The 18210-nt window shown below is 42.7% G+C and overlaps 2 protein-coding genes across 2 annotated transcripts in view; both read right to left on the bottom strand.

The window, feature by feature from the left end:
• The window catches only part of SLC9A4 (solute carrier family 9 member A4), a 32358-nt gene extending 24285 nt beyond the window's left edge, over positions 1–8073 (bottom strand). The window contains exons 1-3 of the mRNA XM_081003012.1: positions 7281–8073; positions 5372–5835; positions 2692–2951 (exon numbers count right to left, since the gene is read on the bottom strand). Of these exons, the coding sequence (XP_080859138.1) occupies positions 2692–2951; positions 5372–5835; positions 7281–7527 (971 nt within the window). The 5' untranslated portion in view covers positions 7528–8073. The remainder of the gene's footprint in view (positions 1–2691; positions 2952–5371; positions 5836–7280) is intronic.
• Positions 8074–11028: 2955 nt separating this feature from the next.
• The window catches only part of IL18RAP (interleukin 18 receptor accessory protein), a 20772-nt gene continuing 13590 nt past the window's right edge, over positions 11029–18210 (bottom strand). Inside the window, exons 10-11 of the mRNA XM_081003098.1 lie at positions 13478–13648; positions 11029–11837 (exon numbers count right to left, since the gene is read on the bottom strand). Of these exons, the coding sequence (XP_080859224.1) occupies positions 11395–11837; positions 13478–13648 (614 nt within the window). The 3' untranslated portion in view covers positions 11029–11394. The remainder of the gene's footprint in view (positions 11838–13477; positions 13649–18210) is intronic.

Here is an 18210-nt window from a genome sequence, read left to right as displayed (position 1 = left end):
AATAGGTGATAACGACCAAAGTGCCTTAGGTTCTAATAGTTCTTTATATTTTTTCCCACACTTTAAACAATGATTTCCTTATTATATGGTTATGAAACCCTTTAGGTATTTTTGCTTTTCCATACCATAGGTAGGCATGCCATCCAAACCTATTGTCATGTCCTTCCAGTTCTGTTATTTCCTCCTTATCTAACTTGATCCAATCTCGGATCCATGTAAGGGATGCAGCTTTATAGTGCAATTCTAAATCTGGAAGTGAGAATCCGCCTCTTTCTTTCACATCTGTAAGAATCTTATTTTTTTATCCTTGGCCTTTTCCCACTCCAGATAAATCTTGAAATCTCTCTTTTCCACTCTTTGAAGCATGCATTCCCTGTTATTACTGGAATTGTTTGAAAGAGGAATAACATCCTTGGAAGTACATTCGTTTTTATTGCAGTGATTCTTCCCAATAAAGAGAGGTTCATTCTATTTCATATTTCCATATTTCTTTTTACCTCATGCCACTTTTTTCATAATTGTCCTTATATATGTTTATGTTTTTTTGCTGTTATCCATACACCCAAAAATTTTATCTTTTTATATGCTTCTATTCCTATCATTTCTCTTACTTCTTTCCTCTCATGTTCTTTAAGGTTTCTTAATAGCAATTTGGTCTTATTTTTGTTTAATTTAAATCCTGCCACTTGTCCAAACTCTTGTCTTATGTACATTACTTTTGGGAGGGAGATTTTCGGATCTTCCACAATGATTACCAGATCATCCGCAAAGGCTTTCAATTATGCTCACTTCTTTTTACTTTTATTTCCAATATTTATTTATTTTCTCTTACTTTCCTTGTCAGTACTTCCAGTACCAGAATAAAAAACAGCAGTGATAATGGACATCCTTGTCTTGTTCCTTTCTGAATGTTACATCTATTTGTTACCACCCAACTGACAATTATTTTTGCATTTTGTACCGAGTAAACAGCCTGTATGCCCCATTAAAATTTGTTCCAAATCCCATTTCTTCCATCACTTTCTTCATGAAGTCCCAAGAAATATTGTAAAATGCTTTCTGTGCATCTATAAACATCAGCGCTACTTTCTTCTCATTTCTCACTTCCAGGTATTCTATAATGTTTAATACATTTCTAATGTTATCTTTAATTTGTCTACCTGGAAGGAATCCAGACTGATCATGATGGATAAAATCTTTTTAAAAATTTTCAATCTGTTTGCCAAAACAAATGCAAATAATTTATAATCATTATTTAATAATGATATAGGCCTATAATTCTTCACCAATGTTACATCTGCATCTTGTTTTGGTATCAAAGTTATGTAGGCCTCTTTCCATGTTTCTGGAACTTCACCTGTTTTTAAAACTTCATTCATCATTTCCCTCAAAGGGTTCACAAACTGGTCACTCAGTTTTTTATAGTATTTGGCTGTTATTCCATTTGGCCCTGAAAATTTCCCTGCCTTTGCTTTTTTTATTGCTTCTATAATTTCTTGGGATGATATTTCTACATTTAAAATCCTCCTTTGTTCCTCTGTTATCTTTGGGAGATTGCTATTTTTAACAGTTTTCTATTAGAATCTTCTTCTGATGATATGAAATGATATACATATGAAAATAACAAATGAAAATAACATTTGTTAAACAACCAAAAGCTTTCCTGTTAGGTATTTTAGGTCAAGATCTGCCGAAAGAGAAGAGGACATTATTTATGTATGCTACTACGGCAGCGAGAATTTTGGTAGCACAAAACTGGAAGACTGGAGAAATTCCAACAAAAGAACAATGGCAAGAGAAATTGATGAACTACGCAGAAATGGCAAAATTGTCAGATAGACTATGAGAAAAGGACAACAGTGACTTTGAAAAAGAGTGAGAACCTTTTAAATTATATTTGCAGAAACAAAAACAAAAAAAAGAACATTGACTTGATGGCAGGATTTAAATAAACACACACACTTTTTTTATATATAGAGCATTTAAAACAAAGAAGAAACTATATGATGGATTGGTTGAAACAGCAGTATATGATAAGGGGGTAACAAACAAGAAATGGGAGCTGGGGGAAGCCCGGGAGGAAAGGGGATGAAGATTTGTAACATGTATGTTATTGATATGAGATGTTTGTTAAAATACAAAAGAAAGTTAATAAAAATTTATTATTTTTAAAAAACAATAAACTGCAAATCAGGCATTTTCACATTAAAATGTGAACAAAATTGAAGAGTTTTCTGCAACCCTAATGGCAGGTTGGTTATAAACCTGAACTATTTGTCCATCTTTGAATGTGCAATTCAAAATACTCTTTAGTATTCCTCAGCATTTCAAAAAATTGTTTAGGGTAACTTGGGTTCATCGAGTGCCAAATTAAATCTACACTGGCAATAAAAACCAACCCATTTTGAAAATATGCCCCAGAAGTGTACTAGCCTTAACATCTACAACACTTAGCAAACATATAAAGCAGTATGATGTGCTGAGCTCATTGCTCTTAAATACAAGCAAAAAATTATAGCAGAACTGCTGTTTATATTGCTTGTTGCATACTTCCTTAAGCACCCTTGTTATTTGAACATTGTTTCTTATCACTTGAGTCAATTAGCCAAGAGTATAAAAGATGGGAGAGGGAATCGTTTTGAGCCAATGGTGGCTGGTGTGAAAATAAACAGAACTTGCTGCCGTACTTACGCCAAGATGCCCGAGATGTACAGTGTTTCTGCAGCTAAGTATGACAGATAGCTGAACATGAAGACCAGGAGAGGTTCGATGGCAGAAATGTTCTGCGTGAAACGAGTCATGAAGGCTGCCACAAACCCAAAGACAACGCCGAAGAGCAGCCCACCGAGACTCACGACAAAAAAGCGAGCAAATCCAGCCAGAATGTCCACAGGTTCAATCTCTTCATATTTATGCATGCGGGTAAAGTCAATGAGGATGTTGTATAAGACCTGAGTGGGGAAACAAAGCAAAACAAAACAGGTTCATATGGTTATTCAAAGATGAATATTACCATCGTCACCTGTACATACCACACATTCAAACCCACTTAAAGCAAACTCCTCCTCACCCCCCAAGAATCATGGGAACTGTCATTTACACCCACACAGAACCCCAATTCCCAGCACCTTAAACAAACTACAGTGGTACCTCGGGTTACATACGCTTCAGGTTACATACTCTTCAAGTTACAGACTCTGCTAACCCAGAAATAGTGCTTCAGGTTAAGAACTTTGCTTCAGGATAAGAACAGAATTCGTGCTCCGGCGGTGCGGCAGCAGCAGGAGGCCCCATTAGCTAAAGTGGTGCTTCAGGTTAAGAACAGTTTCAGGTTAAGAACGGACCTCCGGAACGAATTAAGTACTTAGCCCGAGGTACCACTGTACAGTTCCCAGGATTCTAGGGGCTTGTGTGCAATTAAATGCATGGTGTGCATAGGCCTAGGCAGCCTCATTCACAGTGACTTTGGAACAAACCACACAGGCACTGGCCATCACACAATGTGGCCAGGCAAACTCATACCCTCAAGGACTGCCTCTTTCCATAGGAACCTACCTGGACCCTGAGATCACCTTCTGAGGCCCTCCTTCGTGTGCCCCCTCCTCAAGAGGTTTGGAAGGTGACAACACAAGAATGGGCCTTCTCTGCAGTGGCTCCCCATCTGTGGAATGCTCTCCCCAAGGAAGTTTGCTTGGCACCTTCATTATACACCTTTAGGCACCAGGCAAAAACGTTCCTTTTTAACCAGGCCTTTGGTTGACCTGATGGACATCCTATACCTTTTTAAAATGTGGCTCTTTGGGGGGGGGGTGTTATTGGGTTATTGTTCTTATTTTGGTTTTATATGTTGTGATCTTTCCTGTGAAACGCCCTGAGACCTCCGGGTATAGGGCGGTATATAAAATCAATCAATAAATGAATGAATAAAATACCCTTCAAATGTCCTGATTTTCCAGGGACAGTTGCAGAATTATGAAAGCTACCTCAGCTTCTGATTTGATCCCGGAATGTCCCTATTTCCCCTGCCAGTGCCACTACCGCCAAGCTCAGGGTGAGCCGACACTTGTCCTGAGAGACTGCAGCTTGGGCCAAGAGGAAGCATCTTGTTGTCTCTCCATGACCGCCACTGCCAGCCTCCTCCCTTGGGCAGCTTGTACCAACTGCTAGAGAGTGGGTGAAGAGCTCAGCCCCCGTGATTTGGCAACCTGTCAGGGAACTGCCATCGGCACAGAGGTGAGAGATAGAGGGGGAATTGTGTTACAGGGAGCCTCCAAAAATCTTGCCAAGCAGTTCCTCTTCCGGCGAGGAGGAAAGCCCCACTTCCAGTGGAGAAGAGGTGCAAGGACCAGAGGATGCTAGAAAGAGCCTTCACACCGCGCCGGAGCAAGCCAGAGAGGAGGGAGGCACGCCCTTGCCCATCATGCGCAGTAGTTTGAGGTGCAGGAAGGGGCGGAAAAGGCTGGGGGTGACAAAACTTTTATGTTGGGGGAGGTACATGAACAGACCACTCCCGGATTCTGCTAGCAATTGAGCCAGACATGAACTTGTGACGCTCTTCCCTGTAAATAGTTTGCACCAAAATAAAGCCTGTAAAAGACAGGCCAGAGTCCTGCCTGGTTACTCCCGCTTGGACTACTGCAATGCGCTCTACGTGGGGCTACCTTTGAAGGTGACCCAGAAATTGCAATTAATCCAGAATGCGGCAGCTAGACTGGTGACTGGGAGTGGCCGCCGGGACCACATAACACCGGTTCTGATAGATCTGCATTGGCTCCCAGTACATTTCCGAGCACAATTCAAAGTGTTGGTGCTGACCTTTAAAGCCCTAAATGGCCTCGGTCCTGTATACCTGAAGGAGCGTCTCCACCCCCATCGTTCAGCCCTGAGATCCAGCGCCAAGGCCCTGAGATCCAGCGCCAAGGGCCTTCTGGCGGTTCCCTCATTGTGAGAAGTGAGGTTACAGGGAACCAGACAGAAGGCCTTCTCAGTGGTGGCGCCCACCCTGTGGAACACCCTCCCTTCAGATGTGGAGGAAATAAGCAGCTATCCTATCTTTAAAAGACATCTGAAGGCAGCCCTGTTCAGGGAAGTTTTTTATATTTAACGCTGTACTGTTTTTAACACTTGATTGGGAGCCGCCCAGAGTGGCTGGGGAGACTCAGCCAGATGGGCGGGGTATAAATAATAAATTATTATTATTATTATTATTATTATTACTCTCGAGCAACCACAACAGCATCTGCCACACCCCTTCTTCCTTGACCTCCTTAGAGGAAGGGTAGGATAAATTCATTAAAATAAAATTACGTAGCCTCCCGCTCCACCCCGCCCCCAAAATTTCCCATTTCTACAAGCGTTGCAATGTACTTACCACAGTGATCCCATCGTTCAGCAAAGACTCTCCGAAGATCATCATGTAAAGCTGTTCGTTCACAGACATCTCCTCAAACACGGCCAAGACAGCCGTAGGATCCACAGCCGAGATTATGCTGCCAAACAGCAGGCTGTCAAGTAGGTTGACGTCCTCGAGGCCGAAGGTTGCGATCCGGCAGATGCCGTAAAGCGAGACTCCAATGCCGAAGGCGTTGATGAGAGACCCCATGGAAGACCACCAGAGAATGGACCCAAAGTTTTCGAAAAAGGGACGAGTAGGCATAAAATAGCCCCCCTCCAGGATAATGGGCGGGAGCAGATACAGGAAATAAATGCTTGTGGTCATGACTGGGGGCGATTTATGATCAGTGGCAAAAATAATCCCGCCAACCAAGACGCCCATGGCAATGTGCAGGCAGCTTTCTGGCATAAAGTGCGGCAGTTTATGGTAGAGGTGGAATCCTTAAATAAGAATAAAACAACAACAGGGAAATAATCACAGCAGTGTTGATTTTGAAAAAGAAATCCTTTAAAAAAAATTATTAATTTTCCAAATACAGTGGTACCTTGGGTTACATATGCTTCAGGTTACATACGATTCAGGTTACAGACTCTGCTAACCCAGAAATAGTACCTCAGGTTAAGAACTTTGCTTCAGGATGAGAACAGAAATCGTGCTCTGGTGGAGCGGCGGCAGCAGGAGGCCTCATTAGCTAAAGTGGTGCTTCAGGTTAAGAACAGTTTCGGGTTAAGAACGGACCTCCAGAATGAATTAAGTACTTAACCCGAGGTACCAGTGTACCAGAAAATACAGAAAAAAGAAGAGTAAAAAATAAAAAATAAAAATACAGAAATATTTAAAAAAAATTCAAAGATCAAACCAAACATCCCCCCCTTTCCCACCCACCACCTTGACTTACACTTATAACAAATTTTAAACTAAAATATGACTTCCTTCCATCAATGCTTAAATAAAATAAAAAATATTTACAAAACAAAGCACAACAATAAAGATAAGAGTGTGAAAAAGAAATCCTACAGTGCTAGCTGTCCCTCATCTCATATATTGGCTAAGTGCAAAGCCTTCACCATTTCTGAGCAACCAAAATGTGGTTACAATGACCAGAATTGTTTCAACAGAGTCAGGTCAAATTTAAGCACTCGCTGAACTCGCTCACTGGTATCTGTGGAATTTAGAAGTGCTTTTTTTTATTTGTTCAAAATATTTCTAAAGCCTGCTTCATTGAAACTGATCCCAGGCTGGGGTATAAGCACAACAGATTCCTCCACTTAAAACAACAAATGTATCAGTTCCTACCACCATCACACATCACCAGGAATAAACACACTGTGGATGTCAGTGACCAAAACCATCTCACTAAGGATGCTACCGAATCTCTGTTTATGGTAGCAACAGTGCTCCTCATGCACGAAGCTTTTCCACAGCATCCACACAAGGTTGTTCGCATCAAAATGCAAGCCTGCATCCCCCTCCCACTTAACTCATGCTTTCTGAAGAGAAATCCAATGAGTTTCAATCTAAAAACATGTTGCCAACAACTCATTTGTTCCATCTAAATGTTGCATTTGCAATGATAAGCTCCTGTCTGGAAGCACCTCAGTTGTTTGCTTGATGACGAATTTTATGTGTGATTTTGATGGTAATTTTATTGCTGGATTGCTTCTCTAATTTGTAGAAAATATAGTAAAGGAGCTCCCCAGAGGCTTATATTGTGAGTTGGATGCTCTGCATTAACACATCTTTTTTCTTTTCTTTTTTGCAGTGCCCACATGACAAGTTTAAAAACAATAGCAAAACCTGTTGCCAGAGACTTATTTGCAATAAACAAATCACCACGTCCAAAATTAAGCTCCCATCTGGAATTCCCAAAGGAATTTTCACTCACCTATTTTTGCAAGGGAAGCCAGGAGTATCCAAAGGGTGACCTCATATGGTATTTGGACGTATTCATAATCCACAGTGAAAACATGCAACCTCTCGTCTCGCCCCGATTCTGTAGTGTCAAATGGGTCAGCCTCCTGCAACGAGCTCAAATTCCTGTGAGGCAATTTCAAATACAGCGTGGCAACAGAACTCTCTGGGACTGAGAGAAATACCAGCCAGCTCAGGCACACAAATCTCTGAATCCCCATGGCGAGGAGCAAAACTCTGTCTCCTGTTTGAAAAAGTGTGTGGCAACTATTTTGCACATTTATGAAATGCCCATTTTAGTCCTGGGTGCTTCAGTTGGCTCCAGCAATATGCCTATGCCGTGTCCGGATGCTTTAGTAGTCCAGAATTAACAATCTTCTTCAGATGTTGACTGGAAAGTAAGGTTCACCTGTAAAGCCCAGGACTTTTCAAACTTCTGCAACCCGCTGCTGGCAACTGCAGTCTCTCACTCCATTTGCAAGGAAAGTAACACAGCTTTTTGTCAGTTGAGAAGGTAATGAGCTGGTGTGATGGACTCACTCAGACCCTGGGAACCAGAAGACACGAGACTGCTCCACAGGTTGTCCTCCTCCTCCTCTACTTACCTGAGCTGAAACATTTATGACCTTGTAGAAAACGCGTTCTCATATGTAACTGTGTCAGCTACTATGCTAGAGACATCTAGTGGTTACTAGCCAGAACTGAAGCCAGCCTTTGATGCCCAACCCTGCAACACTCAGCAAGGTGAGATTATGACTGAATGTGAGGAGCAGGTTACCTGTAGCAACTAGCCAGGTACTGAAATCAATATTGCAGTGTCTCTACTGACGCACAGTTATCTGCTGTCATATTAGCTTTACTGCACACTGATGCACACTGATGAGTCTCAAACCCAGAGCTGAGGTTTAACTATGCAGTGACACAGTGGAAACAATGGTCATGTGCACTGGCGGAGGAATGGGGGTGCGGTGGGTGTGGGCCACCCCAGGTGTCATCCCTGAGGGGGGTGACATTGCCGCCCAGTCCCCTGGGACGCTCGCTCTGCCCCAGCAGGCGGCTAGCCCCAACCCCGCTGGTAGTATGATTCATGCAACACGTTGGCGACTAATATACACACAATAATTACCAAAATAATTATACATTCTTTATCAATCTTCTGAGAAAAATTTCAAAACCTTGTGCAAAGCCACAGAAACTTGCAAACTACCCAGTCTAAAATGAACTTTTAATGTCTGGTTTCAATAGATTTTTCAAATGCTTAACTCAGTCTTTTGTTTTCTTTATCTTTTTAGGTAAGTTCATGAAGATACCAACAAAAGGTAAGTTCGGTGTTGTTCACAATACTGAGAGATGCTAGTGTTTCGCCCTGGCAGTCCAAGTCATCAAGAGGCCGCTGTTCACCCCTGATGGGGCCCTTTTACTGGGGCTTGCAGGTAGCACACTCCCAAAGTACAGTGGTACCTCGGGTTAAGTACTTAATTCGTTCCGGAGGTCCATTCTTAACCTGAAACTGTTCTTAACCTGAAGCACCACTTTAGCTAATGGGGCCTCCTGCTGCCGCTGCGCTGCCAGAGCACGATTTCTGTTCTCATCCTGAAGCAAAGTTCTTAACCCGAGGTACTATTTCTGGGTTAGTGGAGTCTGTAACCTGAACCATATGTATCCTGAAGCGTATGTAACCCGAGGTACCACTGTAGTTCTCCAGGCTTCTTCAGTGGTCTAATCTCAAAGCCTTGAGACGTATATTGATATTCACTAAAAATAATTCAAACCAAATCTTATTAGAAATAACTTAATGCACTTCTTGATATTCAATCAAATCAAAAATACATATCCATTATATGTGAAATCAGACTTACTACAAAATTTATGCATATATGCATACATATACATACACACACACACACACACACACACACACACACATATATATATATACACTAGACCCACCCCTTGGTGCACAGCATGTGTGCCACTCCGGGTGCCAGAGCAGTTAGCGCTGCCTCTGGTCATGTGTCCTATGCTTCATCAACATTCCCTTACTTTCATACCAGTAAAATAACTCTAAAGATCCAGTGTCATGGTTAACATGTGGAACTGGGAACTGGGAGATTGACATTCAAGTCCTGACTCAACTATGAATCCCACTAGCTGCTTTTAGGCCAGTCACTATAACTCTCTGATTGACCTACTTAACAAGGTGTTTAAAAAAACAAAAACCTGCAGGTGAGGAATAGCTGTGTTGTGCTCCCTGGAAGAAAGGTGGGATAATAATGAAATAAATCTGGACACAATTGACATATTTGAATTCAGAGTGAGTATATTTGAATGTGCAGAGTGAATTCCTCTCATGTGCATTCATCAGTTCAACGGTAGTTTCGGAAAAGGACTAAGCAAAGTTTCTGTTACACTGTGCACCCCAGTTAGTGCCAGATTTCCACAATATACGTACAACACCATGTGCTCAACGCTTCGCTATGTGACCATGCATACCAGGGTCAATGAAATTTCCTGCAAGAAAGCAATATTCACAACATGGGAGAATTTACCTTATGTGAAAACGCCCTGTACGTTTGCATGGTCAACTTCATTTCAGGAAACCTTACAGCACATCGCATTTTCCAACTGCTCCTATTGCATTCCCTTGCTTATAATCCTGTCTTCTCTGTACTTCAGGACTGTTCATAAAATGCTCATCAAGAGAAGAGAAGGGGAAGCAAAAATTGCGAGAGAGTGCATTGGTTAAAACAAAGATATGTGACTTGCAGGACTAGGTATCGGACTTCCCATACCCCATCCATACTTCTGTTTCATTTGTGACTTCTAGGCTTGGGGGGGAGAGGTTTTTTGCCTGGAAAAACTTGTTGCTTACTGCTGAATCGGAGCAAAGCCCATTGGTTTTTTTGCAGTAAACAGAGGGTTTTCCTGGGGAAAGATGCAGGAGAAAAGAAAAACCTGTTGGATGCATGCCTAGAAGTCACAGACCAAATGGAAGAAATTGTGGGACAAAGGAAAGTGTAGATGAGTCCTAGGGAAAGGAGGGCATCTTAAAAGGTCTTTACTCAAAATTCTAGTCCTTTCCATGATAACCAAATGCCAAGGGTGCCAGGGCACAATGTGGTGTCAAATTTGCCAACAATGTAAAGGTGTCCACAATAAGGGGTTAAAGGTAAAGGTAAAGGGACCCCTGACCATTAGGTCCAGTCGTGGCCAACTCTGGGGTTGTGGCACTCATCTCGCTTTATTGGCCGAGGGAGCTGGTGTACAGCTTCTGGGTCATGTGGCCAGCATGACTAAGCCGCTTCTGGCAAACCAGAGCAGCGCACAGAAACGCCGTTTACCTTCCCGCCAGAGCGGTACCTATTTACCTACTTGCACTTTGATGTGCTTTCGAAGCAGGGAATGAACAACGGGAGCTCACCCTGTTGCGGGGATTTGAACCGCCGACCTTCTGATTGGCAAGTCCTAGGCTCTGTGGTTTAGACCACAGTGCCACCCACGTCCCATATAATAACGGGTTACACAGATCATATTAGGCTCTGACTAAGCATGCATATAACTGGAATGTTAGATTATACAAACTGCTATCTTGAAACTGCTGAAGTCACGTTTCTGCCATTAAGACTTAACAATGAATACACTTATTAGGGAGTAAGTTGAACACAGCCTGTAAGTTGGGAACCACAATCTCATTCTAGTTATCAGAGATGGTACAAAAACACTTGTTTGTCCAAAGTTTATTCCAGCAGGTGGGCATTACCCCCTGATGCATGTAATAATTATCAATAAATAGTCATGTTGTTAAAAGCATGGCACAGCTCAACTGCATTCAGCACCTTTTACTATTACAAAATACTGACTTCTATAAGGATATTTCCATTTTACTATGAGTGAAAGATAAGCGCACTTTAACATATGATGTTTGACCATTGGGCCATGAAGTCTGTTTAAACCGCCAGTGGCTCTCTGTGGTTCCAGGTCAAGGTTTTTCTCATCTCCACAGCCCAACATCCTTTTAAGGCTAGGGAAGGTTCTGTATCTGATACATGTTCTATAAATTGAGCTACAGCCCCTCTCCTGACAAGTCTTCAGTTTAGGGAAGTTCTTTCCCAAATCTTCCTCCATTTTTTGGTCCAGTTTGTCCTCCCTGTAGTGGCGTTTTTCTTATCCGTGCCCAATAACCGAAGGTGGGGAAACCAACACCACTTGTCTTCAATTCGGTTGTGATGTTTCGCTGGCATGTGACGCAGCAGTTTTCTCCAGAATTGCTTATTCACAGTGGGAGAGGCAGATGTTTTCCAGGTAACCCTGGGCAAAACCCTGAGAGCTATCTTCACATTGTGAGGTAATGACTGTGGCTCCTGGAAAGACTTGAACTGAATTAGGATGAGTTTTATTGCCTTGTCTTCCAGGACAGTGTTGACGGCTGTTTCGAGCTCAAAGAGGGCCGGGCCATTGACATAACTTGGACTTAACACCACAATCACCCGTCTGCTCTTCTTGACAGCGTTTACAATGTCATCAGTGTATGCTGGGAAAAGAAAAAAAATATATGTTAAGTTGTGGGTGAACATATCAGACGACACAGCGATTCTTCAAACAGCTCTTGTTTATTCACAGAACAGAACTGACTGAAGGGTTCAGCCAGCCTGCTTATATAGAGCTCCACTAGAATGCAACAGTAACCATTTTCTGTAACTATCCAATCACTGAACACCACTTTCAATCCCTTATTTGCATATGTGGACCTGAGTGAAAACTATCTACAGTATCCCCCTGCTGGCTCAGGGTGAGAACTTCAGTACATAACAATATATTATTACCAACTTATCATACAAAACATGCTGCCTCCCTGCAGATATTCTTATACCCTGGCACAGAGTGGTGAATGCAAGGATGATGAAAAACATATGTGGTAAAGAACAGCAGAAACTGGAATGTGCTTATATGGCTCCTGGCTTGAATGTGCTTTAAACCTGATGGACAAGGGAATGTTAAAAAGTCCTGTTCCTCATTCCAGTCCTACTTCCAACTGACATTCTAGCCACACAATACCACACTCCAATCCATCACAAAAGCTGTTTCTAAGGGCTGTGTAAGGGGCAGAGTAAGGGTTTCTGTTCCAAACCCACCATGAACCAGCTGTAGTCTTTGAGCCTTGAGAAAGAGATAAAGGAACACCCCTTCCAAGCTGAAAACCTGCAATTCATCTCCCAAACCCAAGTCTTGTTCTGTTTTCTTAAAGCATGAAATAAAATGTTTCACAGCGTTTTAGGAAGAGGGAGGAATTGTGCTTGCAAACCCTTTGCTCCATCCCATATGAACTAAGAATCAGCATGTCTGTGAGTTGGAAGTATTAGTTATCTTATTTTGTAAAAATTATATAGCTCCTTATTGTTGTTGTGTGTGTTTTTTTTAAAAAAAACCTCAAAGCTAATTACAAAAAAAATTAAAAATGTAAATCTCACTGAGTTTAATGAAGCTCACTTCCAGGTAAATAAAAGTAGAGGATTTTAACCTAAGGCACAAATTCGGTGGCTGCTTCCTTGTCCTATTTTCTCATTGAAAATCACCCTCCCCCAAGCAGTACAGGAGCACTGGTAGATTTTAGGGCAGTGCAAATGGTTCTGCCGCACTGGGCGCTAAGCCTAGGGGGCGCTGCAGGTCGCCACAACTATGACGTAGCGAAGTGAGCAGAACAGAAAGCGAGAGGTGAAGGCATGCCAATTTTGCTGTTTATGCAAATCTACACATGGACATTAGTAAAGGTAAAGGTACCCCTGCCCGTACGGGCCAGTCGTGTCCGACTCTAGGGTTGTGCGCCCATCTCACTTAAGAGGCCGGGGGCCAGCGCTGTCCGCGGACACTTCCGGGTCACATGGCCAGCGTGACAAGCTGCATCTGGCGAGCCAGCGCAGCACACGGAAACGCCATTTACCTTCCCGCTAGTAAGCGGTACCTATTTATCTACTTGCACCCGGGGGTGCTTTCGAACTGCTAGGTTGGCAGGCGCTGGGACCTGACGATCGGCAAGTCCTAGGCGCTGAGGTGTTACCCACAGCGCCACCCGTGTCCCTACACATGGACATTAGGGGCAGATAAAGTTTCCTAAAACAAATATATGTGTTTGAAGAGTTGGTTTTATTATTATGCAATTATGTGAGATGTTACCTCCTCCTGGAAGGATGTCCCGTTCAGTGAGACATAGCTTATATTCATATTTGTTTTCTAAAACTTGAGGGAGAATCTCCAAGGCAAACGTTTCCTCATCGAGTAGCGCCTGATCTGCTTCAGGGAGATCTGGTTTTGCACAGGACACAAATGCATCGAATTCCTTGCCATCTAAAAAATTTTAAAGGACAAAGTTAAATGAAGCAGTGAAGAAGAAAACATCCTTTAAAGGAAGATGAGAGGTGAGAAAAGACGGGAGGCAACAACATTTTTCTGAAATAGTGGGGCATGGCTATGGAAGAGGTGTCTGCTGAATCTCCCTTATTTTTCCTCTTAAAGGAGACCAGCTGTAGAGATGGTAAAAAGTACTACTGAAAGCACAATGGAAAATACAAAAAAGTGAAAGGCAAATTAAAATCCCCCCTCGTTTCTTAGCAGTAAGCAGACACATCTCACTTTCAAATCTCACTTTCAGCCATAACCTCTCTGGGTCAAACCACCATCTCTGGTATTCTGGGTGAACTGTACCCTAGATGCAAATATGCCTTGCCCAAACAGCTAGTTATTCCATATTGAACAGAGCAGGGACTCCGCTACATTCGTCAAGACAAAGCGCTTTATTTGCGTTATAACACCTTGACGCCAGATGGCATTGTGGAGTGCCATCTTTAGCCAACGGGATTTCCCTGTATGAAGTTTACAACACGTTTAACTGAATCAATTTTCTTGATGTGTCTAGACATTTTTCATTAGCAGTACAGGACTCCAAAGTGTAACAGTGAAGCTGATGTTATTAAACAGGATAAAGAACAGAGTAAAGCACCCGCTACCCCTGCTAGGCATAGTGTGAAGAGTCACACCGAGGGTTAAAAAAAAATCACCCACTCCTCTCTTCATATGTATGCAATGAGACACGGCTGTCCGTCTGCCGCACAAAAGTACAAACATTGCCACTGGTGTTCTCAAAATTATGCGCTCACCCCTCACCTGGCTTGTGAAAGACCCCTGGGCAAAGTGCATCTTTTGGCTCGCGCAAGAATGCAGGGCCAAAAGACGGGACATTTCGGACGGGACAATCAGAAGCCAGGATAGCTTCTGTGATTCTGGGATGTCCCAGTAAAATCAGGGGTACGGCATCTTCATCTTTCAGAAATGAATCCCTAAAAACCCCAAACAATAGTTGGTTCTTAATTTGACCAGCAGAGGCCACTACAAGACAAGAGAGTATTAACTGTCGGTTTCTTACACTACAAAGGTACCTTTGCTGGGGTTCAAGAAACAAGTTTCACCTGTTCACAAATTTCTCACATGAAAGTCACTTCCTTGTAGACAACTGAGTGAACCCCCTGTGCAGACATGTGTGTATGTGTACATATGGTGCACACATTCTGGGAAACTGTGGTCAACCACAATATTTCAGAACACGTACATACCACACATGTAGTATCTTCATAGGTCATGACCTATTATATGGAATCTATGCTGTGCCCAAAACGGAAACGATTTCTATTTTAATAATGTGCCTTGCAACCTTAAGTGGAACATTTTGTTTCCTGAAACCCCTTTGAACCCACCCCTTTTGTACATAATCTGGGCCATTAGCAAGTGACCTTTCTAGTCTTCCAGAGAGTGTTTTAGATACTTTAAAGTATCTTCAATATCTTTCATAAATACAAGCTGCCTGTGCAAGAATTTTGGAGAAGTACTGTAAGTGAGCGAGGTAGTCATATGGTCCAACCCCCGATTAGGAATTGGTGTGAAAAATCAATTCAGTTCAGATAGATGAACTTATCAAGTTTGCACCTACCCAAAACAACATGAGGACTGAAACACAGCCTCCCTCTGAAATTCACACTTATTTGAATTTAGCGATGCAGTTCTCCAACCAGAAAATACATATATTATGAGAAAGTATGCATTAAAATTAATACATCAGTGAAAATAGTATAGGTTAGGAGAAATTGCTAGCAGCAATGCATACATAAGTCAAAACTGCATGCAAAAATGTGTTTATTAGGAGAAATTGCAACCAAAATGCTAAATAATTTCCATGAGGATTGGGGGGAAAAAATCGACGAATTGATGTCAAGATGTGGGGAACTGGATTTAAGATTGGGAAAGTGAGAAACTGAGAGAACTTAAACTGACAGATCCTTCTATCCATATTCCCTGTGTGGTATCTACAATGCAGGATGAAACTACAGCGTTCCTGACCACCCATCTTCTGCTTAAATACCTACAGCAAAGGACAGCTCATCACTTTCCAATGCAACTGGAAGTTTCTCCTAACATTTAACCACAATTGGCTTCTTTTCAGCACCCACCCCTTCGTTCTGGTCCCACCTTTGGAGCAATGACAACAAATTTGTTCCATCTTCTGCAGGACAGCCTTCTCCACACACAGTATCTGAAGATGGCTATATCTCCTCTTAATCCTAGCTTCTCCGGACTAAACATAATCATGAAGGCAGAGCAAAATACAGTGGTACCTTGAAAGTCGAAATGAATCCGTTCCGGAAGTCCGTTTGACTTCCAAAATGTTTGGATACCAAGGTGCAGCCTGTGATTGGCTGCAGGAAGGTCTTGGAGCCAATCAGAAGCCGCGGAAGCCATGTCAGACATTCGGGTTCCAAAACCGGAACACTCACTTCCGGCTTTTGATCGTTCGGGAGCCAAAACGTTAGATTCCCAAGGCGTTTGAAAACCAAGGTACAACTGTATTCAAAATAAAACAGATTCCCAGCTGTTCTTTCTTCAGAGTTTCAGGGTTTTTTGTTTTACAAATCTTCTAGCTTCTTGACCTCATTTTATTTCAAGAGGTTTATTTTATTTTTTTTCACCTGCCTTGTCCTTGAGCTTAATTGTTTCTTCACTCAGCTTTCTTTATGCTAGGCTAAACAGGCCTTTCTATACTAACAAGATCTTGCTCATCATTCTGGTATGTCTCTACCCACACCATACAAAATTAGGAGTCTGCCTTGAGCAGTATTCCTTGAGAGGTCATGCTGCCAGATTCATACTGAAACACAACTTTTCCTGAGGGCTTTCCCCTTCTTTCCTCCCTGCCACTTCCAAATGATGAGTCATGAGGTGACAGCAAAGGTATTATTATCAAGAGTCCCCAACTGAGTGACCTTAACATGTAGTATTTTTCAAATCCCCCCAAAGCATGCACTTCATAATTTATAATTGCCCAGATCTTCAACTGTGCATATAATGTCGTTTATAATTATATATTCAGGAAATGTCATAAATAAATGCTGAGTGATTTCTAAGAAAATAAGCACAAAATCAGAAGCCAAAAAATGAATCCATGGTAAAATCCCACTAATTGTGTCCCGCCCACTCAACACTCTGCTGTACACATCCTCTCAAACCTTGCATTAGTGCACAGCTAATCAAACTTACCTAGTAATTTTGCATGACCTCTCAGGGTCTTTACAATTAGGCAGAGTGAGGTCATCACCTCAGGCAGTTGATTTAGGGCATCATAGAAGAGCAGAAAACTAATAGTATTTAATTTATTGTTATTTTTACTGACATGGGGGGGGGGGGAGAGAGAAAGGCATTTGTGGGATTTTTTACCTCACCTGCCAGAATAAGTGACCTGGCCTTAGGTGCTGTGTACAAAAATGTAGCTTTTCTCAATCCATAATTGTTCACCCCCAACATTCTGCTTTCAGTCTATTGATTCTAGATCCTGCTGTCCACAAAGTTTTGGCTTTATCCAGCTGAGTTCACCTTTTACCCAATGCTTTTAATGCCTCATCCCTCCCCAAATCTGCATTAATTTATTTATTTTTAAAACTCACAACATATGAGGTTTTATGTTAAAGGTAAAAAGGTAAAGGACCCCTGGACGGTTAAGTCCAGTCAAAGGCGACTATGGGGTTGCAGCGCTCATCTCGCTTTCAGGCCGAGGGAGCAGGCGTTGTTCCACAGACAGCTTTCCGGGTCATGTGGCCAGCAGGACTAAACCGCTTCTGGCACAACGCAACACCGTGACGGAAACCAGAGCGCATGAAAAAGCTGTTTACCTTCCTGCCCCAGCAGTACCTATTTATCTACTTGCACTCACTGGCATGCTTTCGAACTGCTAGGTTGGCAGGAGCTGGGACAGAGCAATGGGAGCTCACCACCATTGCGGGGATTCGAACTGCCGACCTTCTGATCAGCAAGCCCAAGAGGTTTAGACCACAGCGCCACCAGTGTGCACCTTGTTTCCCAAAGCCGAGTACCACTGTTGGTTGCTTAGAGTGAGAGAAGTGAGGAAGCAGGGAGCTCAGAGCAGTGCAGACAGCAGCAGAGCTCATCCAGCAGTCCTGTCACTACAGTGGTACCTCGGGTTAAGTACTTAATTCGTTCTGGAGGTCTGTCTTCTCAACCTGAAACTGTTCTTAACCTGAAGCACCACTTTAGCTAATGGGGCCGCGCTGCCAGAGCACGATTTCTGTTCTCATCCTGAAGCAAAGTTCTTAACCTGAGGTACTATTTCTGGGTTAGCGGAGTCTGTAAACTGAAGCATCTGTAACCCGAGGTACCACTGTATTCCCATATCACTTCCATCTCCCTGCTGCCTCAACCCTCTACCTCTTGGCTCTGGGAAGCCAGGTGAGCAGCACACCTCAAACTGCTACTGGCGATCTTGTCCCGGTCACTAACTTCTCCATCTTACCTACCTCACAGGGTTGCTGTGAGGAAATAAGGAAACCTCGTACGCCACTGTGCATTTC

The sequence above is a fragment of the Podarcis pityusensis genome, assembly GCF_964106645.2.
Source record: "Podarcis pityusensis genome assembly, chromosome: 4".
NCBI classification, from domain to species: domain Eukaryota; kingdom Metazoa; phylum Chordata; class Lepidosauria; order Squamata; family Lacertidae; genus Podarcis; species Podarcis pityusensis.
The sequence above is the reverse complement of the archived record's forward strand: the minus strand, read 5'-3'. Positions and strand labels throughout refer to the sequence as shown.